The sequence below is a fragment of the Aptenodytes patagonicus genome, chromosome 7 (genome assembly GCF_965638725.1).
Source record: "Aptenodytes patagonicus chromosome 7, bAptPat1.pri.cur, whole genome shotgun sequence".
Taxonomy (NCBI): domain Eukaryota; kingdom Metazoa; phylum Chordata; class Aves; order Sphenisciformes; family Spheniscidae; genus Aptenodytes; species Aptenodytes patagonicus.
In genome coordinates this window covers 48,012,512-48,040,394 of record NC_134955.1, presented here as the reverse complement: position 1 = coordinate 48,040,394, position 27,883 = coordinate 48,012,512, and the positions used below count along the sequence as shown (strand labels likewise).

Here is a 27,883-nt window from a genome sequence, read left to right as displayed (position 1 = left end):
GGGGCAGGGGCGCGCCGGGGCCGTGCCCGGGGCCGGCTGCCGCGCCGCTCGCCCGGGAGGGGCTTGACCGCGCTTCATGCGAGAAGGAGCCTCTCCCCGGCGAGCGGCGGGGAGCGGCCGCCCGCCCGCCCTCCGGTGCCCGGCGTTGCCTGAAGAGCGGCGGCAGCACCGGGGAGTGACTCGGTGGGGGGAGGAGAAGAGGAGGAAAAGAAATCAGATTGCCGAAAGGATTAGGAAGGGGGGTGGGGAGGCGAAGCCCTCTCCCCCCCACCCCCCCGCACACACTTGTGAAGCTTTTCAGAGTTACCCTTCAGCATCAGTGGCACCGGCAGGCGAGCGCGGGGGAGCAGCGGCACCGAAACGTGCTCGGCAAACCGCAAGAGAGATCAGAGGGAGCGGAGCGGCCGGGAGCGGCCCGGGCCGGCGGACCCTGCCCCGGCCCCTGCCCGCACCCGCGGGGGACTGCACTTCCCGTCTGCGATATTTTATATATAATTCTTTTTTAAAATTTTCCCTGCTCCTCTCGCTTTCTCGAGGAAGGACGGGTTTTGTAGCACTGCGGGCGGGCGTGCTGCCGGGCCGCCTGCCCTGGGCGTGCGAGGTGGGGCGAGAGGGAAGGAGAGATGCCTCTAATTAGAGGGAAGGTCGTGCTCATCCTCGGCTTCGTCTTTCTGACAACTTTCCTGGCTGCGGTGAGAGGGCTGCCCGTGAGGAAACAGCGCAGCAACAGCCCAAAGGAGAGGAGCTCCAAGCTGGCGGAGGTAAGGCAGCCTTGGGGGAAGGATGAAGAGCCGGGAGGGTGCTGGGGCAAGCCCTCCTCAGCCTCCGCATCCTCTCCCGTGCCCGGGAAGGCTGAGGAGAGCAGCCGGCCACCTGGGCGGTCATCGGGGCTCCCTCGGAGGCGGTTGTGCATCTCCGAGGGGAGCAGCATCCAACACGTGTCCCCGAGGCCAGGCCGCCCGGAGCCCCGGGTGGAAAAGCAGCAGCGGGGAGAAGCAGGGTTTCGCGCCTCCCCTCTTCTGGGCTGTTTCTTCACTCGCTGAGGGGCAGAGCCCTTTCGCGGCCTCCGGGATTTTCGGGTAGCCTCAGGACAGAGGCTGCAGGAAAGGGGCTGATTTAGGTGCTTTGAGATCGGGGCCGAGCGCCGTGACCAAGTACCCGGGAAGATCCGTTGCCTCCAGGGGGCAACATCCCTCGTAGGAGAGAGGAGTCCGGCCACAACCCGACCTGCAGTAAAATTAGCAAGGTTGGTGGCTTGCCAGGAACTCCAAAACTCCGCTACTACAAAAATAAGATGTGACGGATTTCAGCCACCGTGAAATGGTGAAAAAAAAAAGCCACCGTTTTGCTTGTGAAACTTTAAGCATAGACGTAGATGCCGGTTCACTCACCAGACAAATGCCAGGCAGAGCGTGCTCGGGCTCCAGCTGCAGAGGGAGTAGGGATTTACGCTTGAAATCCAGGAAAGTATTGCAGCCCTGTGGCAGGGGACATAGGATATGGACATCTCTCTTTTGCCCTGGGACGACCCTGGGGGAGATTCCAGAGTGGTCATGCTCCGTTCTCATCCCGGCAGCCTGTGTCCCGTCTGGCATCCCCCCGGGCAGGCGGCCTGTGCCCCATCAGCATCCCCCCGGGCAGGTGGCCTGTGCCCCATCAGCATGCCCCCGGGCAGGCGGCCTGCGCCCAGTCCAGCGTCCCCCGGGCAGGCTGCCTCGGGAGCCCCCACAGGCTGTGGGGGGAGGTCCCGGGGCTGTGCCTCTTGCTCCTCTGAGAGCCGGATCCTGGCCAGCGCTGGCTTCAGAGCGTGGATCGTGGAAGGCGAAACTTCAGACAGCAGTGAGGGACGGGGCAGACTGGGAACCAACCAACTGGTGGGACCTGATAGGGATGATGGGAAGGGAACGGGGAAGAAACAAACTACCAGGAGGGCAGGGAGAAGGGTTTGAATAAGAAGTAAAGACAACTGAACGGTTAAAACAAGCTGTTTCCATCTTGAAACTCTTCTCTGGAGAAAAAGTGGTTCAGGTAGCAGAGCTGTGTTTGAAAAATACCCTTTCGAAGAATGCTAAAAGTGGGTGAAATGAGTAAGTGGGAAAAGTGGCATTAGGAGGAGGTTGAGCAGGACAGGGTAAGAGCAGTTCAGCCCTTGCTGGCGATACACAGCACTATGGGAAGCAGCAAGTTTGATCTGCTGTGTCAGTCAGACTGGCAGAGGAGGTGCCGAGTGATGGGAATATAACTTACTGCTAGTTATTGCCAAAACACAGTGCTGATCTGTGGAGGAGTCATGCCGGCAGCTCCTGTCAGATGCACTCAACTCCATTCCGGCATGAAATCCAGGGAACAAGTGTGAAGAAGGAATCTGCCGTATGGAAAGCCTGGCCAATGGGCAAGAGAGGGCATGGGCTGCATCCAGCCAAGTACCACCAGTCAAGCCTGGTAATGGCTTTAACTGGAGCGTGGACCAAGCAGATGCAAACAGGACTGCTGGGGATGTTACGTGCTGTAGTGCTGGTAATTCAGTTTGTGCTGTACTTTGCTTGTGAAACTTTAAGCATAGACATAGATGCCGGTTCACTCGCCAGACAAATGCCAGGCAGAGCGTGCTTGGGCTCCAGCTGCAGAGGGAGTAGGGATTTACGCTCGAAATCCAGGAAAGTATTGCAGCCCTGTGGCAGGGGACATAGGATATGGACAAACTGCATGTTAGGAAGCTGTGCAGGTCCTCACCACGGGACCCTGCAGCGCAATCTCAGGCTCCTTTTTATCTGACGTCTAAAATACATCGGGAAGCGGGGCGAGCTGCGGTCAGTCCCAGTTTGTGAATGGTTGTGAATGGGGAGCGTTGTGTGGCCAGCCAAAGATCACATACGGCACTTACACAGCGCAGCCTCTGTCCCCGGGACCTTTGCTTCTCGCAGAAATACAAATTTACAAGAAGTTTATAGGCAAAGGTTTGAGGGTGGAGGTTAGGAGCAAGGAGGAAGATGAAGAACGGATTCCTCTGGGTGGATCTGTTGGTGCTCCCGTGCACACCCTGCATCCCTTAGGGTACTGGCTGTACAGTTCGCATGGCAGGGAGAAAGCGGTAGGTATTGGCATGTGTCTTCTAGCTGTGTTTCGGGAGGAAATCCTCTGTTTCTGGTGCACGCGGGGGAGAATTTGGAGTAGTCATGCCCGGCTGTTTGAACTACAGCAGAGAGCACAAGCGCAGCAGTATGGTGGTTAAAACAAAAAATCCAGAGTGATTTTGGGTCATATGCACAGATGGTTCCTGTTGCAGCGCTGATAGGTCCTGTCTCTATGGCAGCAGGGCAGCCACAGCTGGAGTATTGGTTACACTATGGGTAATGCCCTACAGATGTGGGTAGAATGAAGGGGGCCGGGAGAAGAAAAACAGAAATGACAGAGCAGAGCAGATAGACAATCAAAACCATTAAACAACTACATAACTTGGACTTATTTTAATTTAACATCTTTATTTAAAACAAACATTTTTCCTCGGTTTAGAATTGAATGGGAATTTTTATAATCTGTGCTGAGCCTCAGAGTTGCACTTCTATACTAAAATAATTTAGAAAAATTAAAACCATTAAAGTTTTCTGTAAATTTGTGAGTTAGAAAGTCTTCTAATTGCAGGAAGGATGGAGGGAACACAAGCTTTATCTTTGGGCAACAGCCTTATCGTTATGTCCCAAAGTCCTGTACCTCAGTCAGGATCCATTACTTCCAGCCATTACCAAAAGAGCAAGCACTTGCATTTACTCACTTCTCAGCTGTGATGCTGTGCAGAAAAGTTTTGCCTGAGTTACACTGAGCCCAGCATAAGCAACAGATGTAGCAAGAGTATTTTCTATTTCTTCAGTCTATTTGACTGGCAGTTGAAAAGGCAGAATACTTTCTTTCCAAACTGTGACTTAAATCTAATGAGAAAAGATACCTGCTCATTTGGAGGCTTTTTGGCAATGTTTGGCAAGGCAGGTGGGCTCCGAAGCAGCAGGCAGGTGTACAGCAGGGTTTTTAGAAGTGCTTTTGAAGGTTGGATGCATCACACTGATGTGGGCAGAAATGTGGCAGGTCCAAGTGCTGACGCACATCAGTGGCTCTTCAAATTTGGGTAACTGAATACTTGGAAAAGCTTGTGTCCCTTGTGGAGACAAGGGACAGCTCATCAAATTGCTTAATGTTTTGTTTATTTATGAAGTCAGGGGGTTTAAATGCAAAATATGTTTTGATAAACTCACTGGATTTCAAAATATTGGCTTTGAGCATTGTTAATAGATGTTTGGATTCTTTCTGACTGATACCAATCTGTTCTAGTGCTCTTCTAGTAAATAGAAAATAGCTAATGTTCTAACATGCTAGAAATGTAAACGTTAGAAGTGATTAGATCTATGTGAACCAACACAACCACTTCAATAACTGTGCATAGAAATAATACTACCAGTGGTAACAGCGATGGGGGTGTTGGTAGTGAGCATCCCGGCGGTGACAGGGTGCTGCAGAACAAGTCAGCAGTGTTTTATGGAGGGTCCAAACCACCCAGCCCAGCTCCGGTGGGCTTGGTGGGTGCTCCTTCGCAGGAGGGAACCGCTCTGAGAGGGGCCGAGAGCAACGGCAGCGAGCTCCCCGAGGCACCCGGGGGTGTTACTGCAGGGCTGGGACAGGGGCAGGGTGAGGATCCAGGCTGGAGCTTGCTGTCGGAGTTCCCCTGGTCTGAGGCTGTGAGCAAAGCAAATCTGGCATCTGCAATAAGCGATAACAGAGGGCAACAAAAGAAATACCAAACGTAGCATAAAGGCTGTAGTTGGCTGCAAATCAGTGGGTTTGTACAGCACCTGGTATGACTGGCTCCTGGCTCCTGAGAAATAAGGAAACGAGTAACAAAAGTATGTATTATTTACTGGTTACATCAGGCAGTGAGAGTAGTGAGGGGAAACTAAGTTTAAAACTGAAGGTCTACACCAAGACGTTTTGCTTGCTGATTAAAAATCATCAGTAGCAGTCTTGATTTAAATTGACCTGCCCTGTCTGAGTGCAGGGGAGTGCTTAAGAATTAAATGTGTAGCAATGATGTGATGCCTGGCTGGAGATACCAGCAAGTGGAGAGTAACAGAGCTCCAAGGCGATGTGGCGTGTCTGTACTAGATAAAAAGCATTAAAGGGAAGTATCAGCTGGGCTTGAGTGGAATTTGTCAGGAGACTGCAAGTTGGGGTAGCCCTGTCATTTGGGAGCCCTAACGTAGCCTAGACAAACTGCCTGGGGAGACCACTGGGGTGATGGGCTGGCAGGAGCTCGGGAGTGGCTCCTGCCTGCGCAGGCACGGAGGTCTGCAGGAGCCTCCCATGTGCCTCCCCCCAGATCTTGGTCCCTCTTGACTCCCCCCGGGCTGTCTGGCTGAGAAGAGGATCTTGCTTTCCCCAGAGCCATCTCGCCCTGCTGCGGATCTCCGACTTGTGTTGTCACCAATGTCTGCCCTGTGTGGGGGCACTTCACCGCGCTGCTGCCCCGTAGGGAGGGCTCAGCCAGGGTGCGAGTGGGCGGCCGGGTCAGTGCTGGCTGCCTACACAGCCAGATCCCCGCAGCCACTGCGGGCTGTGTCAGTAGCAGAGTCATTTTGCCTGCGGATGTGCTTTTTACCTTTTCATTTCTTCAGCAATTAAGCGTTCTTGTCCCTGGCTTTGTCCTTGGCAAAGGTCGGATTTGTGGGTACAAAACGTGCACTGAAGCATCCTTCCGCTCTGAAAGGGGCTCTTTGTGTGCAGGGAGGTACTTCTCCCTTTGTAGCAAATTTCCTTTTGAGAAGTGCCAAATTATCTTAGTCAACACAGTTGAAAACCCTCCCGCCTGGGGCTGAGGCAGGAGCAGAAACAAAGGGGAGCCGGGTGCAGGGAAGCTGCCCAACAAGGGGGCTTCTTCCCTTCTCACTGCACAAATAGGTCTGCTGCATTCCCATTGTCACAATCAAAGGGGTTCCTGTAAAAGGCACATGTAAGGGGAAGAGATTAGGCATAAATCGCTCCACAGGGCATTGCCCGGCCCTCTCTCTGGGTTCCCAAAAGTGTCTGGCTCTTGCAGACCTTCTCCTTAAAGACAGGCAGGCTGGGGGACTCATCCTGCCTCCAACCATGGTCCCTCCGAGCCCAGCGAGGTGATGGAGGAAGCGTGCTGGGAATTAATTCCTGTTTTCCTCTTGTCAGTGTCTTAGGAGTAGGGAGTGCAAACCAGGGATCTTCTGTTTTCCATAGTATTAATAAATATTCTTCCACTCAGAATAATCCTCAAAACAAGATGCCTGGACACTTCCCAGAGGGAAGCCTGAGGACAGTCTGAGCTACAGTCATGACAGCAAGGTGGCCTGTGCCGTCCAGCTCCTCCAAAGCAAATGTCAGCCAGAGGCTTGGTTTTTATATAAAATACTGGAGCTTGTAGCCAAGAAGCAGGGAAGAGATTGCAGCTGTGTTTTGGTGTGAAAACGTTTCTGTTTCAGACAGAAGCTTGCAAAAGTGCAAGGAGTTTGTTTTTTTTTTGGTAGTCCATTTTTACAGGGAACCTTCATTGGGCTGTCAGATGCTTTTCCATGGCCATCTGTAAAAGTCAGCCCGCATGGTATTGCTTCCAAACAGTTCAGTTTCTGCACGTTCCCTGTGTGTAGAGACTCCTGGAGCTTGTCTGAGAAGCTGTTATGAGATATACTTCATCTCAGTACTTATGAGATGAAGACACCAAAAAGATGGTGACCTACCTGCCTCTGAGTCCCAGGTGGCTCTTGGCGTGAAGGGCACCGATGCCTCCTGGGCTGCAGGTTGGTTTAGTCTCCAGGGGAAGGATACAGCTTCAAAGGGAACAAAATGTGGTAAATTGCTGCCTTCTGCTGGTCCCCGGCACCGCTGGATGGGTGTGAGGTGGGGACAGCCAGGAAGTGCCAATGCATGCAGGGAAGAGGTGACAAGGCGTGGGTTTATCTTGGATTAGGAGCTGTTGGTTGGCTCGGCTCTTCCTGGCAGCTGAGCCCCAAGGCGCTCGCCAGGCGAGGGGATAGTATTTGTGGGATGGCCGGGAGATGCTGCAGGAGGTGCCCCACCAGCAGAGGCTCGGCACCTCTTTGCCTCCCTGGGATGTCCTCTCTTGCCACCGCTTTGGTGCTCCCCCCTGCTGCCCTTCCTGCCCTCCCCTTCACCTACAGCCGCTCCCGCAGCAGCCAAAATCCCAGGGGAGGCCAGCTGTGCTGTGCCATGCAGCACCTCCAGCGAGACAATTACAGCTCGGCTATTGCACATCTGTGCCCACTCTTGGGACCGGTCGTGAGGTTACAACTGAGGTCCTGCTGGGAAGTGACCGGCCAAAAGGAAGAGGAGGGGTCAACTGGGGGCTAAGATGCTGAGGAAGTGGGGCTCCCCGTTTGGATGTGCCCTAGCTTTCCTCTGACTTTGGACTTGCCTCTGCAGCCCTGCAAGCCTCACGCTCCCATTTGGTGGGGGGAAAAAAAAGTAATTATTTTTTGGTGAGGCACTTAGAAGTAGCAGGAACTGTCGTGGAAAAGCTAACGAACAAGTGAGTTATGAACGATACAGACTGGGGCCAGAGAGGAAGGTTTCCCTACCCCGAGACCCTTTCTCCACCCCACACCGATGTGTGGGAGTCATTAAATCCTGCCACTGGGCTGGGGAGGGCAGCTGAGCTCAACCCCGGACTGGGGAGCTGCAGCCAAGCACCTGGGGCAGGGGCTGCTGGCTGTGAGTCACCCCAGCTTTACCCCTTCAGGAAGCCGAGATGCAGCATCCCTGCCTGGATCCCTTCCTGTGCAGGGCATGGAGATGCTCCAAGTCCAGCTCAGGTGCCCATTTTGTCTGTTGTTGAAGGGATCCCCGATGGATTTGCATCTGTTTGGTCGGCTGCCTTCCCTGCCCCGCTGCCTGCATGGGGAGAGCAGCCTGTGCACCCTGCGTGGGACAAGGGGAGCAGATGCCCCCTGTGCTCCCGCCTGCCCTGTGTCCCCCCACACTGCAACCTTTTCTAGCAGGCTGGGGGACCAGGGGGAGGCTGGCGTTGGTCTGGTCCCTCCAGTTTCTGCACTTGCTTTGCTATATTTGGGGTTTTCTTCCTTTTGCAGTTTTGCCTGGGCTGCGGTGGGGAAGGAAGCAGCAGCTGGAGCAGTCGGAGGGTTACGGTGTGCAGGCTAACAAATGTGGATCATTAGCTGGAACAAGTTAATGGTTACTGAAGCACATGGGGTTTAGAGCTGGAACAAGTTAACAGCAACTCAGTCCGATGCATTAAGAGCTTACACATATTACAGCTCAACTATGTTAACAGAAAACATGTACCCTAGCAGGAGCATTTGCCAGAGAGCACCAGAGGATATGGATATGTGTCTGTTCACCTCTCCAGGGGACCCCTCCATGCAGTCCCTGCAGGGGCCCTGCTCCCGTACCCACTGCTGTGCTCTATCTGAGCAGCTCCCAGCTGGCCTGGCTGCAGCAGAAGTCTAAGGGGTACCTTCCTCCTCAGGTAAGGGATGCCTTGCCACTGGCTGGGCTCCTCGCAGCAGGCACCACCTGTCAGGGGTTGGCCCTTGGACCTGTGCACTTGGGCAGTGTCTCCGGTGCGAAGACAGCCCCAGCTGCTGTGCTGGGACATGTCAGTGGTGCTAACCAGATGCCCCAGCTTCTCCACTGCAAGGCCTGTGTGGTTCATCTGTGTGGGAGGCAGGGCAATCCCTCCTGGGGGACAGGTAGGGAGGAGAAAGTGAGCTGTGGTGGACCTTCCTGAGAGCCTTCTCCAAGTACGACATGGGAGACCTGCATCTATTCCTGGCCTTGCCGCAGGCTACCTGAGAGACCTGGGGCAGGTCATTTTCTTTGTCTGCAAAATGGGGGTTTTACAGCATTTGTCTCAGTGTTAAAGAGGGAGAAGGTATTTATGGGAGAAACACCTGCATGTGCTTCTCCCATGCCCACTGAGGAGGGCAACAGCCAGGCATGGCGAGAGGTGAAAAGCCACTGGGCTCCTACTTATCCTCCTTGTGTCACAGGTGACCTGGGGAGTTGGCTGAGGATGCCATGGGCAAGTTTCTCATCGGCGCACCCACAGGAGAGCTGGCTGCAGTGAGAGGGGCCAGGCTGTGCCAACAGGGACACATGGTGAGGAGCACTGACAGCAGCCTGGCCAACCGCCCCGTTGTCGGTCTTGCACAAAGTCAGCTATGCTGTGTCCTTGCTCCTCGCAGTGCTGCGTGCTGCTGCTTCTCTGTGCTATGGTGTCTTCTGCTCCAGGGCTGGCTCTGCCTTGGGGGCAACCGAGTCACCGACCTTGGAAAGAGTTTTGAGATTACAGTTGTCGTGATTGTGAGACATGAAAATAAATGAGACATGAAGAAGCCTTTGATGCTGCCTCCTGCAGCTCCCTACTCAAGACAGTTGGGATGAAGCTAGTTAGAAAAGGGAGTGATTCCATATGATCTAAAGTATTTTGATAACTGTGTGAAAATTATAATCATGAGGGCATAATAATTATCTTCACAGCCCACAGTTTGCTGCCGGCTCCTGCTGGTCTGTCAAAAACAGGATCTGCCCATGCAAGTGTGATAACTGAGCGTCTTGTCTGTTCCATGAGCACTTGCAGAGCTCTCCCAAAACCTAAAGGGAGATGCTTGTGTCTTTATTTAAAAAAAAAACCCAAAACCAGCACTCAAGTGCGAGTTGATCCTGAGGTGGACCAGTGAGTACAGCAGTTGGGAGATCATGGTCCTGCTCTTTACTTGTGCCATAGCCCCTTTGCAGGCAAGAGTGTAACCCAGGGCAGAAGAAAAGGGAGGCAGCTGGAGGTGTCCACTGCCTTAAATTACCTCTGGCAGATCTTCCAGAGCTTACCTGTCAAAACCCTGAGTGACGGCTCCTGCTAAACCACCTGCCTATAACTCTATAGGTGTTGTGTCTGATCATTGGGATTGTGGCTCGGGAGGTCTTACAGACAGTAACAGGGACTGGGTGGCATCTTTGCCTTCCCTATTTTCTCGTAGGTACCCACCCAGCTCTTGACACCACTAGAAGCACGCTGTGCTTTGGCACAGTTCTGGGAAATCCGTTAAGCGGGTGATGGATAGCAGAGGTCACTTGCTGGATGTGCATCCAGTGGATTTTCCATCTGGCTGAAAGACTGTGCCCGTGGATGGGTTATGAGCTGGGAGGATCAAACTACAGCCCTCGGGAGGCTAAGGCAGTCTCAGCCGGCCGGGCTAAAAAAGCCCTTTCTTTGAGCAGTGTCTGTGGTGGGGTCATCAAGGAGAGAGCATGCCCAGCACTATGGGAGGGAGGCAGCATGGCATACTGTATTTGTTCTTGTTGATTACCCTGCTGTTCAACCTTCCTTTATTTTGAAGAGGTTTAACAGTGTTACTTGTTAGCATTGGAAAAACCTCCCCTTTCTCCCACTCCCACCAGCGAAAACTGTCCTGAGCCTTTCTGCAAACTACAGCCCCAGAGCTGCTCCCAGACAGGCTGGGCTTCCTTCTGAGGCAACCAACCAGCGTCTCTCTGCTTCCATAGCTTTATAATAAAACCTTGCTCTGGAGTTGTTCCTGCCCAGTTTCAGTCCAAAGATAATTTTTTTTGAAAGCTTTCTCCAGATCTTTGCAGCTCGTTTAGGTGAATATGGAAGGAAAAGTTTTATGGTAAAAAAAAAAGAAAAAAAAATTCTGATTTCTATTTTGTACTTGGCTAACTCATAAGTGGGCAAGTTTGCAACAAACTGCAGGACAGATTTTAAAATAATGTTGGAGAGAGCTTGGGAGAAAGAGTAGAAAGACGCTTGTGTAGACTCAGCTCTATTCAGGAAAAGATCAATAGTTCTTCTGGTGGGTTCTTGTTTCAGTACAGCGTGGTAAAACTGTTCAAAGGAAACCTAACACAAGGTATAATGATTAAGCAACAAAAACCCCCATTCCTTATAATTATAGCCCAGTGCGATACCAGCCTTTAGCAAATACGTCATTTTCTTCACTGCAGTGTTAACAAGCCCAAAGCACAGCCTGAACATTGCCTCTGATCTGACTGCTGTGTGCACAGGTTTCTTTGGTTCAAGCTGAATGAGTTTATGTGCTCGCTAATTGGCTCGGGATAGGTGTGGGTGGAAGCTGCATCCTCTGAGCTTGTCCTATGCCAGGGACTTGCTCCACACCACTGGTGCACAGGCTGATGCACAGGCTCCAGCAGTGCTTCGCTCCCCAGGGAGTTCTCTGAAGTGTACTTGGCTTGGGTTTAACCCTGTGACGAAGAGCAGCTCTGCTCAGCAACGTATGTAGTTGCAAAGAGCGCTGCCGGTGGGTTCACTGGCAACTTGCAGTGCCTACGGATATGCTGAGGAACACGCTGGAGGGACAAGGACCTGTGGTCGTGGTGGCAGCATAGTGGTGTCCCTGGTTGCCCAAGGGCAGTGCAGCACAGGGCCTAGTCTGTTGATGTTTTCAGGTTTTAAACTGCTGTAGGATCTGAGATGTTACGTCTCTAATAATTTTTATGTAAGAGCTGCAGCACGTGAACGTCAGTCATTTGCTTTCTTAACCCAGGTTTAGTTCAGAGTCTTAGAGAAGTTTATAGCAAAATCGCAGGTTTTCTTCGCTAGCACAGATGGGGTACATATGTGTTGAGCCCAGTGACATGGGTTTGACTGTCTCCACAACAGATACTGCTACTTCCCTTGTTAACTTGTTCCTGTGGTTAATCACCTACAGTGTTAAAAGCATGATCCTTATTCCTCAGTTGCATTTGTCTGGCTTTGACTTGGACATGTTGGTTCCTATTATGTGTTTCTGTTCTGGATTAGAGAATCTCTGGTGCCTGATGGATTATTGCCTTAAAGAACTGGGAAATCAAGTCATTACTTTCTCTTTTTAGCACGACAAACAAATTGAATTGTACAAGTCTTTCACTGGAAAAGTCTTTCCATCCCTTGAAATGGTTTTGTGGCTGCTCTCTTCGCCATCTTCAGATTTCCGAGCAATTTTAATAGATATGTATGGATTATAAATGGGAAAATATCAGCCTTTGGTCTCTAGAGAAATAGTGTGTGGCCTTTCCCCACACCTTTTCCATACAGCCTGTCGCCCATGTTATGTACAAACTAGGCACGACACTGGGGTGAATTGCTAATGAGTTCCTTCCACTTCCTAACAGCCTTGGGGCTGAGCTTGTGCCCCAAGGTGTTTAGGTGGTCAGTCCTACACGCGGGAGAGCCTGGACTATGTGGGAAGGGCTCCTGGGCTGGTAGGGAGGTGGGTGTGATCCTGTTTATAGCCTTCAGTCTAAACATGGTCTTCACAAACGGAAAGTGCATGCTGTTTCCCAAGTGCTGCCCCAGAGTTTCTCTCGGGTTCCTGCCCTGGAAACCCTTATTCCCAGCCAGGCAGGATATCCCAAGTGAATGAAGGATGAGCTGCGGCAATTTCCCCTTCGGCTTTTTCCTTTGCTTGGTTCTGGCTGGTCACAGGAGAAGGCTGAAGCTCGGCTGCAGGATATTGATGGCTTTCTGGCACTGCACTCTCTGCTTCTGCGGTGTGGTGGCAGAAGAAGGGAGCTGCTGATGACCAGCTCTGCGATGGTTTGCAGCCTTTCTCCTGCACTCCATGGAGAGTCGGGGGAGTAGAGTTTTCACTCTGGACAGGCCAGCTCTTCCCATAGCTGATGCACTGCAGTGGCTTAGCTCCAGGCTTGATGGCTTTATCCAGCTGTTCCCTAGGCAAGGCAGAGGAGAGGGTGGGTGTCGCACAGCAGGAGTGCAACCCTCGAGGGCAGCTGCCTGTGTGGCTGGCAGGAGCCCCTTGGTGACACAGAGAATGCCCGTCAGGATTGTGGTGCCATGGATGCTCTCACCCGGAGGGAGCACTGGGCCTCATAAGACCTTGCTAAAATCCATGTCTTGATTGGCTGGGGCAGGGCACTGAGCAGGACCTTGCTCAGGAGGGACACCTTCTGATGCAGGGACAAATTTTAACCCAGTGAAGCCTTGGAGCGATGCAGATGTTAGCAGGAAGGAAGTGCAGTGACCGTCGCTGAAGGACTCTGGGCCATCCAGGGTGGACACCCCTGGGGTCTTTGTGCCTCCAGAGGATTTGGGAGCCAAGGGAGCTCTGTTCACTCTGCAACACTAGCAGCTAGTTCCCCTGGGGCAGTTTTACATTTTCCCTGTGGGAACAGTACTCTGAATTTCTTGAGCTTGTTTGGGCGTAAAATCTGAATTAGGCACTGAGTGTAAGTTTGGAGACTTGGAGTCTGTCCCTGGCTCGCTCGCTCTGATGTCCTTGGGTGAGCTCAGATCTCGTTGCCAGAGGAGACCTCGCTTTCCATGTGTATTAAATTTGGGTTGTCTGTGAAATGAGCTTACCCAGCCTTGATAAGCTCATTGCAAATTAGGCAGGAGCGCCAGCCTCGCAGGGCTGTTGGCAGGCCCTTGTGCAGGGGTTGCACTGGGCACGTGCAGCTGGCAGCAAACCCAGCACTGGCGGGTGGTGTCATGCGGCCAGGACCGGGACACGGCCAGGTTTGCCTGCTTGGCAAATGCTCTCGCCGGGCAGCACAGGCTCCGTCCTCCCCGCAGTCCTCTCTCCTCTGGGCCCATATGGTGAAGTCTGTCACTGGCCCTTCCCCGCGTCCAGCCCGCTCTGGGCAGCAGCCAAGGGACCAGCAGCTCCCTGCTGCTCTTTTCCCTCCCCCTGGGACGGGGGGGTTGCGGGCTTTGATGTGCGGGCACAGGGCTGGGGACAGGCTGTGTGCACTCATGAGAGCCTGGCCAGGCTCCAGCTGCCTTTGAAGTGCTCCAGTGATCAGGATGAAAGGGAGGGGAGTCCTTCCCCAAACCATCTGGCTCTAATTGCAGGTAGAAATGCCTCTCTGCATCCCCCCGTGGGGAGGGGGCACGCCGCTCTCTTCGTTAATCCCGCGGCTCTCGGCTGGGCTGGCGCGAAGGGTGAGAGCTTGGGAACAAAAGGGGGTTTCAGCTGGGCAGCCAGAAACAGGCAGCCACTGGCGGAGATGCTGGGGGTTCGGGCACCTCTGCTCCCAGCCTCGAGCTGCGGGGCCCTGCAGACCTTCCCAGGGACAGCCCGTGCCGTGGGGGGGCTTTGCCAGTTGTTCCCATCTCCGGTTTCTTGGGCGCACTGGAGCCTGCTGGCCCTTTGACTCAGGCTTTTTCATGCTGGCGCGCGCCAAGCGCGGGGACGAGGAACGTGGGAACTCGGCGCGAGCCTAGCCGTTTGGCAGGGTTCACTGGCCGCCTCCCTGCACCCATGGCTGGTCGGCACTGCCGCCCCGGTGAGGCTCCCTCCCCACTCCCTGCCCGCTCCCCCTGCGCCTCCTGGGCAGGGCTGGCCGCGAAGTGCCACGTGCCACCGCAGCAGCAGCAGTGGTTAGAGCCACTGGCAGCACTGGCAAGTTAGTTTTGTTGTCCTATTCGGCTGGGCATCTTCCCTTTCCCAAGGAGATAAAGGTAACTGGGTTATATCTACCAGCAGTTTCTTTCCCTCCTTGTGGTAGCCTTTGGGCAGCATCTGAAATTTCAATTAAACCTGCGTTGCTTGAAGTTGTCTGCCCTAATACTGACACCACAGAACAATTTATTTAGGTGAGGTTTTCCCCCTTGTCATAAAGCCCTTGTTATAAACTTTTAATATAAATATATAAAATTATTAAACGTGATCTCTGGTAACTCTGTGACCAGAAGCAGCCCTTGCCGTTACCCATCTCCAGGGACCAAGCGATGGCCAAAAAGGGAGAATGAGAAGCGGAAAGCCAGGCGAAATGGGCAATGGGACAGCAGAGGGGTGCGGAGAGGGTGGTAACAGCGATGGGAAGCACCAGCTTGAGCAGACCTGTAGGTTGTTCAGGTGCAGTGGGGCTGAGTCATGGCACAGCACAGGCCACTGGGTATTAACTTGATTAATTAACATGTTAATTGCTGCCCTGATGCTGCAATAAGATGGAGTGGAGGAGCTGTTTGGTGCAGGAGACCAGATGCCCCTTTGCTGGGCAGCGGTTTGCTCCCTGCACAACCACCCTCGGGAGATGTCCTCACCACCTCTTCCCCCTCCAGGTCTCTGCCTCGTCTGACCCCCATTCGGCAGGGGACGAGGAGCTGCCGCCATCGGGCAAGGCACGGGGGCTGAGGCGGAGCGGGCAGGCTGGCCCACGGCGGCACAGGCGCCGTGGGATGGCTCAGCAGGCTGCCAGGAGCCTGGCGGTGCCCCAGCCCAGTGGCGCTGGCCGGGAGGAGAGCCTGCCCTTCATGCTGGACCTGCAGAGCTTGCCAGGGCTGGCCAACGTGGACCTGAGCGCCCAGAACCCCAACATCCAGGTGGGGAGCTGGTCTGGGCGGGCCGCGGGGGGATGCAAGCGAGCGCTGCATGTGCTCACCAGCCTCATTTGGTTCCCTAAGAGGAAAGATCTCATGAGCGGGGTCTGTGTGGGCGCTGCCATCTGTCTTCTTGGTAACTACCAGATGCAAAAAGCTGGCACAGACAAGCTCCTTGCTAAAGGAATTTGCTCATGGCCTTTTCCCTGCCTGCCCCCAGCCTCTCTCTGTAGAGCAGGAGCAAATGCTCCTACAGGGGTGAATTCTCAGTTTCTAAGAGTGGTGTTGGTCCCTGTGGGTGACCACCAGCCCCCCTGCACCTCCTGCTCTGCCCCTGCTCAGTCCCTCTGGATGAGGCGAGACCTCTTGTGCTCATTGCGTGGTCGTGTAGCCCAAAGCATCTCTGGCCTCTTGGGCTGGGAACCAGTGCATGGGCTAGTAGGTCTGTCCCAGGGCTTGGCTCACAGCCCTGCCTCATATCTGGCCTCCAGGTGACCATCGAAGTGGTGGATGATCCTCAGGCCGAGATGGAGATGGACTTGTTGAAGGAGACAAGCAATGACTGGTCCCTGACATCCTCTGAGTGGTTGTCCCACAAGGACCTCTTCTGGCCCCTCTTCTGGGAATACACCGACCCCTCTGAGGAGGACGAGGAGGAGGAGGAGGAAGAGGATGACAACCTGGATGTGGGGGACAGGGAGGAGGAAGAGGAAGAAGAGGAGGAAGATTACACAGCAGAGTATGAGGAGGAGGAGTCTATGCTTAGTGGAGTGGGAGGTGACTGGGACCAGCGGTGGCCTGGGCAGAAGAACTGGATCTTTAAGGAAAAATATAATTATGGTGAGTCCTCTTGGGCGTGCGCAGCTGCCCTGCAGATCAGCACTGCCCTCCCCTGCCCTGCCTGACCCTCAGCCCTGTCTTGCTGCAGGGAGAGCAGCCCTGCACCGGGGATCACAGCATGCTGGTGCTCAGCTCCTACTTAAAAAACAAGCAAGCATGCTGAGGAGCAAGGCCAACACCCAGCTGGGGCTGCCAGCGGTCAGACACGCCAGTGTCCCAGCGGGAATTGCCCTTGCATGTAATCAGACTGGAGCATGGACTCTGGCGAAGGCATGCTCAGATGAGAAATACGGTGTAAATGTCTAATGGCAAGTGCTGCTGCCATCGACTCAGGTCCCTGCGGTGACACCAGTGCCAGAAGCCTTTGCCACAGACCTGGGCACCCCCCAGGAGAGGAGCTGCAGAGGGCTAGATGGCAGGTGCCAGTGAGCAAACAGACCAGTGCACCACAGCAGCTCCCTCCTGCAGCTTCCCGGCCACGAGCCCAAAACCAGTCAACCTTTGCTAACACGTGATGCTTCAGCATCATGGCCAGTGCATCGGGCAGGTTCAGTGAGGATGGGGATGGGCAGCGATGCCTGTCTGGGTCAGTACAACCATGAGCGAAGCTGTGAGAACAAGAGAGCCTTTGCTCGGGGGCTGCTTCCCTGGGGTTGCCAGCAAGGACAGGGTTGGCCCTTGGCATCACATGGCCAGGCACTTCTGTGTGTCCTGGGCAGCACTGGCCCTGTATCCCTGTAAAGGACATCCCAGGGACATGGTAGAGCTGAGGGAGGTCCCAGGTGGCTGCTGGCTCCCCTCCTGCTGAGGCTTTGCTGAGGTCCACCACTCTCTGCCTCTCCCCTGCTGTGCACAGACTATGAAGATGAGGAGGAGTGGAGCCCATGGTCCCCTTGCAGCATCACCTGTGGCAGCGGCAACCAGAAGAGGACCCGGTCCTGTGGCTACGCCTGCACAGCGACAGAGTCAAGGACCTGCGACCTGCCACGCTGCCCTGGTGAGCCCTCGGCCGTAACAGTGCTTGGGCACTGTCTGACCCCGATGTGGGCGGGCCCCCCACCGCTGCAGGCTGGGCATTGCTCATGCTTCAAAAACTAGTTACGTTTAATGCGATCTGGGCTAATGACCGTGGGGGGTTGTTTCCACGAAGAAGCTCTGATGGGGCTTCATGGCTCCCCAGGCAGTTACGTGGTGCCCAAGGGTGGTAGAGCTGGCGTCCAGCTCAGCGTGCAACCCCTTGCACCTCTCTCACACTGGGAGCTTGAAATCCTTTCCTGAGGCATATTGAGAGCCGGCTCCATCCACTGGGATGCGCATAACCCACAGCCTTGGGTGGGTCTGTCCTGCGTGTCTTGCTGCTGGCCCTTCCTTCCAGGCACAGAGCTGTGTTGCCAAAGCAGTGGCGGGAGACAGGGTGGAGGAAAAAAAACCCACCACTCCTCCTGGTGTTCAACCTGGGTCTTTGGTTTGTTTTATGTTTTCCCTTCTCAAGGAGCAGAGGGGGAAATGGTCTTCCCCACAGAGGAGATGCCTTTCAAAAGCGACAACACCACAGAGCTGTTCAACTCAGGTCAGCCTCTGCGTCTGCCTTGCACTGGGGGCTTCGGTGCCAGACCCCACGGGGGGTGTAGCTGGCTGGTGGGGAGGGCTCTGCCAAGGGCTCCTGCATCTGGTGTCCAGACCTAAGTCACCCGAACCATTGCCACTTGCAGGCTTTGGCAGTCAGGCTGGGAAGTTCTGCCCACAGCCCTGGTACAACATGGTCCTGCTTTACGGTGCAGGGGCTGAGGCCAGCCTGCCGCGTGCCCTCTCCCATGGGGGGAAGCTGCCAGCCCAGCCGCTGTAGTGATGGGTGCCCTGGGCAGAGCCCCTGTGAGGGCCAGCTCTGCCTCAGCATGAAACCCCTTCCCTCTGTCACTGCCTTGGGGATGGAGCCTGGCTCCAGCTTGTCCCAGGAGCCTGGCTGCTCCTGCCTGGCGGTTGCAGGCTCCACTGGTGGTGCTCGCGAGTCTGCGGGCAAATGGCAGCTGGGTAAAGCGGGGTGCGAGCTGTGCGTGCCCTCACCCTTTCGGTGCCCTCCCCCCCAGAGGTGGACAGCTGTGAGAAGTGGCTGAACTGCAAGAGCGACTTCCTCACCAAGTACCTGAGCAAGGTGCTGACGGACCTGCCCAGCTGCCCCTGCTCCTACCCGCTGGAGGCCGTCTACAGTGCCGTCAACCTGCGGGATGAGCGGCAGGGCAAGAGCTTCCGATGGCGGGACGCCAGTGGCCCCAAGGAGCGCCTGGACATCTACAAGCCCACGGCGCGCTTCTGCCTGCGCTCCATGCTCTCCCTCGACAGCACTACCCTGGCTGCCCAGCACTGCTGCTATGACGAGCACACCCGCCTCATCACCCGTGGCAAGGGGGCTGGCGTCCCCAACCTCATCAGCACTGAGTTCTCTCCAGAGCTGCACTACAAGGTGGACATGCTGCCCTGGATCCTCTGCAAGGGCGACTGGAGCCGCTACCATGCCGTCCGGCCCCCCAACAATGGGCGACGGTGTGCTGACAACCCTGCTGAGGAGGAGTACCTCTCCCAGCTGCAGGAGGCTAAGGAGTACTAGCCACAGCCACGCTCAGAGGAGCCATGGCCACCACCGGCTCCCACTCTGGCCCAGCCTGGCAAAGCCCTGGCCCTGCTCATGGGCTCCTCACTGGCGCCGGGCAGAGCGGGGAGGATGTGCCGTTCGTCTTGTCCCCTCAGAGGGGTGCCTCGGCCCCCCTCGGATTTCCGAGGGCACTGGAGGTTATCGCGGTGTGATCCCTGCTGTGCCACCCGGGGTGGTCCTGCACCGCAGGGTGCCTGGGCTGGCACGCGGGGAGCTGCAGGGGATGGGAGGCATAAAGGGAATGGGGGGCTGCTCCCATCTGCTTTCATTCTCTGCGACCTTTCAATGCAACCTGAAAGCTGAGCGTCTGCAGGGTGAAATGGCCTCAGCTCCTACTGGCTTCACGGCGCATCTGAGGAGCTGTCTTGCTGCAGGCAGAGCTGCCTGCTCTTGCCTGTACACCTGCCCTGGCACACACTGGTCTACTTCTGAAACTGGGGGTGGGTCCTCCTAGGGAGGGGCAGGGCTGTCCCAGCCATGCGTACACAGCAGGACCTCCCCTCTCCTCAGGTTTTTTCATGTGCAGTTGGAAAGGAGCAGGGAGAAGCTTAGCAAGGTTTCATGGGTCTGGGGGGTGTGTGGGGCAGGAGGAGACTGGCCACCTGGGCTCCCTTGGCAAGACTGCCTTGCCACCACGGTTTTGGCTGCGAAAGGGAACACTGGGTGCCAAAGCCAGACATGGCTGGACCTCAGAGGAGGTCAGCATGGGGGGGACACCACCTGTATGCATTTCAGCCCCTCTGCCTCAGTGCTTGGGGGAGCGGGGTGGCAGCACCCATGCAAGTCCCACCACCCATGCAAGTCCCACCACCAGCCTGCCTCCACGCCTGGACTCCCTGGCAAACTCCCAGCGGGTTTCAGTGCTCAGGAGCACCTGTGACACAGCCCAGCAGAAAGTCCTGCGTTTCCCACTCACAGCCCTGCCAAGGGCAGCAGGCAGCTCAGCCACCACTCGTGCCATTGCCGGAGAGGAGCAAAAAGCACCAAGCCAAGCTCTCCATGGGGATGGGAACAACTCAGGTGCCTCTGGGAGTACCCAGCGTTGCCCCTCTCTGGTCTGCTGCTGGCCTGGGGCCCTGCTCCATGCTGTGTCTGCGCAGGTCTCCAGCGAGAGGCAGCCCAGAGAAAGCAAGTTGTGGGCGCACCCTGTGCTCCTCAGGCTCGCTGCCTGGCCAGGCAAGCAAGTGTGGCTCCAAAGGAGGAAGACACGCATGCTAATAATGTCAATACCCGGTGTCTGCAGATCATGGATCATGATGCTCTCCGTTGGCGCTTTGGTCTTACTTGGGTTTTATTCAGCTTTTCACAGGATCATGGCGGTTTCTCCCAGTATATTTTGGCAGCTCCCAAGTTTCCCGCAGACAAACTAGGCTGAGCACCTTTATCCCTGGACATTCAGTTGCTGAACCTAGCAGAAACTGTTCATAGCTTTTATTTAGCAAATTTTATGCATCAGAGGAAATAAAAGAGCAAGTAAAGCACATGTAAAGAAGAATGGAGTAATTTCTAGACTAGAGGTTTCACCCAAGGCTATTGGCTACTCCATGTTTTTCTGCAGGACACTGTTGGACCAAAAAACATCTGTCTGGGTGCAGAGATCCTTGGTTGACTGTCCTGTGCTAGGTCTGTCCTTCTTGCAGGAGCTTTCTCCAGGGCCAGTGAATATCCACGGACTGATAGCTCTTTGGGGAGTCTTTCTGGGAGCATCTTATATACGTTGAGTGTATGTTGATCCTATTGCCTTGGTTACTGATAGAATGTTGCATCCTTGGTCATCAGTACCTAAGACTCCATTGCTGGTAAAACAAAACTATTAATCAAGTTATCACTGAATTATTCTTATTTAACTATTATTCCACACTCGTATCCCCAGACTCCAGTTATGGGTGCTATCAAAACACAGGCAGACACCGTCCGTTTCCCAACACGCGTGCAGTCTGAGATGACCAGTGTTATGTAAAGGGTGAGAAGGAAGACACAACCAAATAAGCATGGATGGAGACCCAGACCGTGGTAAATTTTCATGACCATTACATGTTCCTTAGCCCAAATGGTCATTTGCTCACTAGTTTCTGGTAAAGAGGCAGGTCATAAAGAAGTGGTCAAGAGGGGGTGGCAGTGATCTGGTGGCTTGGTTGTGGGAGCCTGGGATGCGTGTGGGGAGGCTCAGCAGCAGACATGGAGGCGTTTGTGCGGGAAGCAGACATATTGAGCGGCCGAGGCCATGGAAGGATGAGCTTGTTATCTTCTGTCATTCGGCAGAGCATCTTCATATTTCGTCTTCCGTATCATATGTCATCATAACATCAGCAAACTCTCAGAGGAGCTTTATTTACCATCAGTGCACAGACTTCTTTAAAACAACCTCCCGTTAAATGTGCCTAGTGTCCAGTATTGGACCCATGCATGGAAGCAGGACCTCTACAAACAGCCTTTCTTGAAGGAGACTTTCAATAGCTCAGCCAATTTGTTAGACTGGCTGCTTTCTGAGGAAGTGCTCTTATAATAAGGACTGTTACCCAGGATTTGCACCTTCCTCCTCTTTATACTGGGTATGTCAACCAGTCTGACCCCCAAAAAAGAAACTATAATTTCTGTAATAAATGAAGTTCCCATCCAAGGGCAAGTAGAAAAATTTCTTGCATTGAGCCCTCCCCCTAAAAGCTGGTTGAAAGCCGAGTGGCTGTTCTGCCTCACTGCCTCTATGGTTTGGATGATACAGGCATGAACCAGAGCATGAGAAACAGGAAGCAGTGTTGTTCCTCACACAAGCACCTTACACACTGGCAGGCTTTGCAGGGCACCATGAGAAAAGTAGACATTAAGCAGGCGTTTATTTTTATATCCCATCAAAGATTCTGTCCAGCCCACTGCTATTTAAGTGATGAATCTCTAAGCTTCCACTCCTTAAGTTTATTGTGTTTTTTATATATAATATATATAAAATGTCTTTTATTCCTACAAAATTTCATAGAGAAGAATTCTTTATTCTGATGCTGCAATAAAGCACTTTACATATATATGTGTTGCTGATGTTATTCAGTTGGGACTGAAGCATATGTTGCTATTTGTTTTGGTTGAGAAGGATGACACTACATTGAATGCTGTGTGCCTTGGGTCCCCAGCCCCAGCTGTACTGCAAAGACCCCGGTGGCTTTGCTTCCTTCCCTTAGCATTTGCATTTGATGGTGTCTGGCTGCAAGAATTGCAGCTAACAGAGACTATCCGGAGCCCACCGCCACAGCCATGGGATATGTGAAGTTCTGCTCACAGGGAAGGAAGCCTCCTACAAGAAGACCATCAGGGTCAGTGCTGAGAAGCAAATGCATTGCCTGTGCCTCAGCCCTGGCCCCAGGTTTTATTCCATGCTCAGCCTGGCCAGATCTGGGTGCCGGCTGACCTTACACCAGCACACTGCTTTAAGCAGGCACTGAGCATGGGAGCGGGTGAAAAAAAACCCCAGCATCATCCCAGCTGGAAAACTGGTTTGGCAAACCACCTCCAGAGCCAACAGCTAATGATAGCAGGGGGGATTTGCAAAGCTTTCCAGGGATCACAACTTTTCGTTGCCATTAATTTGCTGCATATATTGTGATCACTTCCAAGCTCTTGCTATTCCCAGCTGTTTTCCCTCCTTTCTTGCTCCTTTTGCTTTGTGCTGGCTGCACATCTGTCAAGGGTTACCTGCTACTCCAGCACAGGGCTCTGCTTCGCAGCTGGCTCATGCTGTTGCTGGCCCCTGCCTGGGGGGAGCAGACAGCTCCTGTCTGTGAAGGATGGTCTGAGCTTCCCTCTGGTCTTCTGCAACATCAGAAACCTTCTTGCATGGAACCCAAGCCAGGGGGAGCAGGCTGAACTTCGCTCTGCAGGAAAAGCAGCACAGAGAAAATCACTCTTTCCCTGGAGGGCAGTCAGCAGTTACTACTGTGTATATAACATGCCTTTATCCTCTGCAACAAGGTTCTTGCTGTGCTGGATGCTGAGCCCTGCTCCGAAACTCCTGGGCTATAGAAATCCCACAGCCAGAGGATGGAAGCAGGAGGAATTGCTGCCCTAATTCTGCAGGTGCTCAAGACCTGGAGATGTCTCCTGAAATCACGGGGTGAGTCTGTGGCAGAGTCTCAAGCTGCACCTTTGCCCACCGCTTTCAACACAAGACTTCTTGACCAGTTGAGTTGTCTTACTTTGCCAGCCTGGTCTGGAGCTTCTTGTGGCTCAGCTTTGCCAGTTCCCTGGCATCTGACTTGCAGCTGAGTTAGTCTGTACACAGAGGGACCCGTGCCCAGATTTTGCTAGGCACAACGGTCAGCATGTGCTTGTCCCTGCTGACCACCACTCTTGGCCCCAGACAAATCAGGAGCAAGCTGTGCAAAGACCTTTTGACTCTGAATGACACCTTGAAGACACGGGTGCGTGGTCAGCTGCCTGGGGGACAAGGCGGGGTGAGTGCAGCCCATGTCTCAGGGATGAATGCGAGATTTCATAGAAACATGTTTACAGCAACAGAGATGCCATTAGCTGTCTGCTTTTTTTCAGGGCTCCTGCTCCAAGAATCTGCTTCTTGGAAAGCACACAAAAAGCCCAGCTGGGCCCAGAAGGAGCTGCTTTGGGAGGAGAAGACAGAGGATGATAATGCCAGGAGAGTTTGGCCAAAGCCTGTGAGGCAGACCTGAACTGCAAGGCCTGGCCTTAGCCTAGGAAAGAGCAAAGTGTGGTTGTGATGGTCTGTGGACCTTGAGTTAAAACTGAAGCTCTGGAGAGGGAAAAAAAAAAAAAAAAAAAGACCTTTCAGGCACCCCTGTTCCTGATTTGTAGAGGGACCCACCCCCACTGTGCGGCCACATCAGCCCTCCCAGCTGGGTGTGCTGGTGGCACAACATGGCACACAGCCGCCAACTTCTCTGTAGAAGAGTTTAAAAAAAAAAAAAAAAAAATCACACTAGCAGAGGTTTTTCGGCAGTAGCCCTGCTGACCGCAGCGTGAACAGTGGGCAAACAGGAGCTTGCAGCAAGACCTGGTCTCCTGGGCTTTGCCTTTGTCCTGAGTGCGGAGAATCACCCCTGGCTGGTGACCAGCACCCAGCAGAGCCCGTCCTCTGCTCTGCTTTCACTGACACCATGCGGAGGGATGCTGAAATCACACTGGGGTAGCCCTGCCCAACATGTCCATGGGATGGGATCCCCTTTACTCCCTCCGTCTCCACAGAAGATGGACCCACATGTTTGCAGTCGGGAAAGGAATGTCTCACCCTCCTTCCCTGCCATGCAGCAGCCAGCTGCTCCTCAGAAATGCCTGAGAGGAGCCCAGCTGGCGAGGCCCGGCCCCTGCTTTGTTCCAGGTCCTTGCAAGCATGTCAGCTATTCTTCTCTCACTGCGTGGGAGCCCAGCAGCAGGGATCACAGCCCCGCGCAGCTTGACCGTCATGCATGGGCCAGGGGCCACAGCAGAGCCCATCTGCCAGCCAGCATCCCCCGCCACACCAGCCCCTGCCAGCCCCAAGCCCGGCCAGGCTTGTCTGCTGTAGGAGCTGAGCAGCAGCCGGCAGGGTGGCCATGAGGTTTCTGAAGAGCCAGGAGAAAGTCCCCCCCACCAGGCATCACAGCCTTCACACATGGGGATGTACCACAGAAAATGGATTTAGACAGGGTCTCGAGAAACTACATAGGTCCACCATGGGGACGTGGGCAAATCATTCCTCAACAACAGAGCCCGCTCTCACCTGGGCTTCAAGCTGTCCAGTGATGGAGATGCCACAGTAACCCTCAGCTTTACTGTTCTTGCAGGGAGAAATATTTTCCTAGCACCCAATCTAAATCCTTCCTGCTTTAAGCCCACTGCATCTTCTCTGCAGCAGTCACAGAGAGCATATTATTGCCTTATTTGCTCCTACCTCTCATGTATTTCAGAATTTTATCATTGCGCTCCCCATTTCCCTCCTTCTCCGCCATCTTCTCTTCTCTAGACTAAACAAATGCAATTCTTTCAGGCTTTCTTAGAAGCTGTAGTTGTAGACCTCCAGTCAGTCTCGTTGCCCACCACTGGGCTCGCTCCAAGTAATTCACATCTTTCTTGAAACGTGGAGCCCAAAACTGAAGCCACGAGGTCTTATCTGGGGCTTTCTTAATGCTATACAGAAAGATTTCTTCACAAGACCTACAAACCCCAGCCTGCCCAGGCAGCTTTTGTTCTCTTCCATGTTGTTATAAATTTATGTTCATTTGAAAATTCACCATAACCTACCCAGCTTAAACGTCTTTTACAGATGTGCTGCCAAGCCTGTTGCTTCCTCTCTTGTACGTGTTACTGGTGGTTTCTGCCTCAGTGTAAAACTTTGCAATTCAGTGAGGTCAAATATACATTTTTTTTTCCTCCTGGATCACTTTTCCACTTGGTCAAGATAATTTTCAATCCTAAACTTGTCTTCTAAGGGTTTTACAGCACCGGTGGTGATGTAAATTATTTTGAACTTCTAAGTTACCAATTATATTATCTTCTATACTGAAACATACTGGATTCATTACAGCTCTATTAGGCCTTCCCTTATTTACTAATAAAAACATCATATAAAGCATTGCCTAAAGTCTTCATAAAGCCCAGATATTCTGCCAAAGAAAGGCATTAGGTTGACTCGATGTGAGTTGTGCTTGATGTAGCCATGATATAGGTGTGCTGGTTGTTACTTTTTACCCGATTAGCTGGGTATTTACAGGTTACTGACTGCATTTTTCAGTATTTTTTCATGAATTTATGTTACAGACTGATCTAATTCCCTTGGTCTTCACCTCTCTTTCTTCCTCCCTCCCTGTCTCCAGCCGCATTCCTCATCGAATTCTGAAAGATTGCTCCACTTTCCCAAGTAAGTCTTCTAGGGTAAACTGCATCAGGCCCTGTCATACTGGAAACATCCAAATGCTTTCACTTTGGCTTTTTTAAAAAATAATTTATATTTAAGTTCTTTGCATTTTGCCATTGAAGTAGGGTTGGGATGATGTTTCAAAGCAGTTTTAATAGTTACTTAGGCTAGGGGCTTTCAACCTCTTTGATTTGTGGCCTGATTTTCCAATAGAAGTTTCACATACATAACTGATCAAAACGCACGAGAAAGGGCCAAGTGAGTCATAACATAGGTCCACCTAAACCAGCAGCCAGTCTTTGACAGCAGCCAACAGCAGGTAACTAGGAAGGAAGAGTAAAGAGGAGGACAAGCACATGTCGCTATTTCCCTGAAATACTTTCCTTGTTGCCAGCTGCTGGTGGCCAAGAGGCTTCTTGAGCCAGATGTGATGATCGTTCTGTTTAATAGCCCTTGATTGGTTTATTATTCCATGAATTTTTCCACTCCTGTTCTGAAACCATGTAAACTTTTAGTGGTACCATATCACCAGCTGCAAGAAATTCCAGAATTCACTAAATGCGTTCAGAGACCCCTTTGGTTGGGACCCCATATTCTGTTGTTTGATGGTTGCTCCTTACTCATCTTCTCCATGTGCCTCATAAGTGTGTAGCCAGTTAGCGTCCACCTCTGACCTCTCATCACTGTGAAAAATTCACTGTTTACTTCTATCTCTGTTTTCTGGTTTTTTAACCTTTGTTTTCTTTAATTCACAAGACTTTCCCTCATCCTGTGTCAGTTCAGGTTCTTGAAAAGCCTTTGGGCAGGAGTATACTGGACCTTGCTTTTCTTCCTCATCTTATGTAGCCCTCCCTCCCCCAAATAGCTGAAGGACTGTAAACTGTGTCCGGCTCTCCTGACACTTCCAAGTAAAGCGAAGGTCTGGGGTTTCTCATTAGCATCTGTGTAGCTGCACCAGATGTCAGCTGTAGCTGAAGGAGTGGGTCTCTGCTGAGAGCAGGCGGGTGTAGCGCAGGGACCTTCACTAGCATGCAGCAACTTAAGGCTCAGATCGCCTTTGCCAAGTAAACAGCTGAAGTGGTGTAAGGCACTACCCCCAGTGCCCCGTTAGAGTTAGCATGTCCTGACACGCTCTGTGCCTCAGGCTAAGCGCTAGCTCACAGCCTGGCCTTTTATCACAGGCTTTCCTTCACCGGTGGGTTAGTCCAATAGATTCAGTTGTGAACAGCAGCCAAGGCATGGCGGCATGGCTACACAGCCTGTTCTGCTGCTATGGGGATGGTGATTTCCAGCCCACGGGGCAGGGAGCCAGCTGGGGCAGCACCAGCATAACTCAGGGCAGTCAGTTTTGCTGGAAGAAGAGCCCTCAAATGGCCTCCGAGCAAAGCCCTGAGTCCGTGAGCCCCATGAATGTGCGTTGCTGGCTGAGGCCAAAGCGTGTTCTATTAGAGTAGCAGCAGGATGCCCGAAGTAAACCCTGTTTGTGATGAAAGGAAGGCAATTAAAATTCCACTTCAGCTGCCTTCCTGTCCCACTTCCTAACCTTCCAGCGGCAGGTGATTAGCAGGGCCTGCCTTCTGCTGCCCTCGCTCAGCTGTGCCAGCGGCACCCCGCTGCAGGCGAGCACTGCTGCCGCAGCGCGGCCAGCTGCTGGCACGGCTGCGGAAGCACAGCAAGGACACTGTGATTCAGCTGTCAAATTTGTCTCAAGTTAACTTAGAATGAGCTCATTTTTTCAGTTTTCAAATCATTTTACTCTTCTCTTATCAAAGCTCTTGCCTTGGCTGTGAACACACTTGCTAGCCCTGCTGTTTAAGGTTTCCCATGTTTCTGTCCAGGATTTCCCAAACAGAAAACCAAACATGCACGCTGCACAGTGACATCAGCGTGCTCACATCATGTTACACTCCTGCAGCCTACCAGCTGCGTACAGTAGTTCATCTGTGCGTAAGAATCCTGGCAAAATACCTGCGGCCCCTTTCCCAGCCAGACAGTCCTTTAAGGAAGACAACCCTGCAGGACACAGGGAAGCCCTACCATATCTACAGGTGCCCGGTCTTCATACCGCTTCCTTTGCGGTCACAGGTCAGCACAGGGATAAGTACACGATATAGACCTTAGTTTCATGCCGCAGTCTTGATGTCCACACACACTTTACCATGAATAATCACTTTGGAATAATGAGCAGAAAAGA

The 27,883-nt window shown here is 53.2% G+C and overlaps 1 protein-coding gene across 2 annotated transcripts; it reads left to right on the top strand.

The window, feature by feature from the left end:
• Window positions 1–536: 536 nt before the first annotated feature.
• Window positions 537–21,886, top strand: ISM2 (isthmin 2). 2 transcript variants are annotated; one of them, XM_076345185.1, is made up of 6 exons: window positions 537–761; window positions 15,089–15,349; window positions 15,838–16,186; window positions 17,043–17,183; window positions 17,685–17,756; window positions 18,274–21,886. In XM_076345185.1, the coding sequence occupies exons 1-6, from the start codon at window positions 624–626 to the stop codon at window positions 18,789–18,791; spliced, it is 1,479 nt and encodes a 492-aa protein (XP_076201300.1). In that variant the 5' UTR covers window positions 537–623; the 3' UTR covers window positions 18,792–21,886. The 2 variants fall into 2 exon arrangements, with proteins under 2 accessions (XP_076201300.1, XP_076201299.1); XM_076345184.1 differs by having other exon boundaries at window positions 17,679–17,756.
• Window positions 21,887–27,883: the final 5,997 nt, after the last annotated feature.

Excerpts from the sequence above, each read along its gene's own strand:
- ISM2 (XM_076345184.1), top strand. The coding sequence starts at position 624 with ATGCCTCTAATTAGAGGGAAGGTCGTGCTCATCCTCGGCTTCGTCTTT. Across the intron at positions 762-15,088 it reads GGAGCTCCAAGCTGGCGGAG|GTCTCTGCCTCGTCTGACCC; the intron begins GTAAGGCAGCCT and ends TTCCCCCTCCAG. Across the intron at positions 17,757-18,273 it reads CACAGAGCTGTTCAACTCAG|AGGTGGACAGCTGTGAGAAG; the intron begins GTCAGCCTCTGC and ends CCTCCCCCCCAG.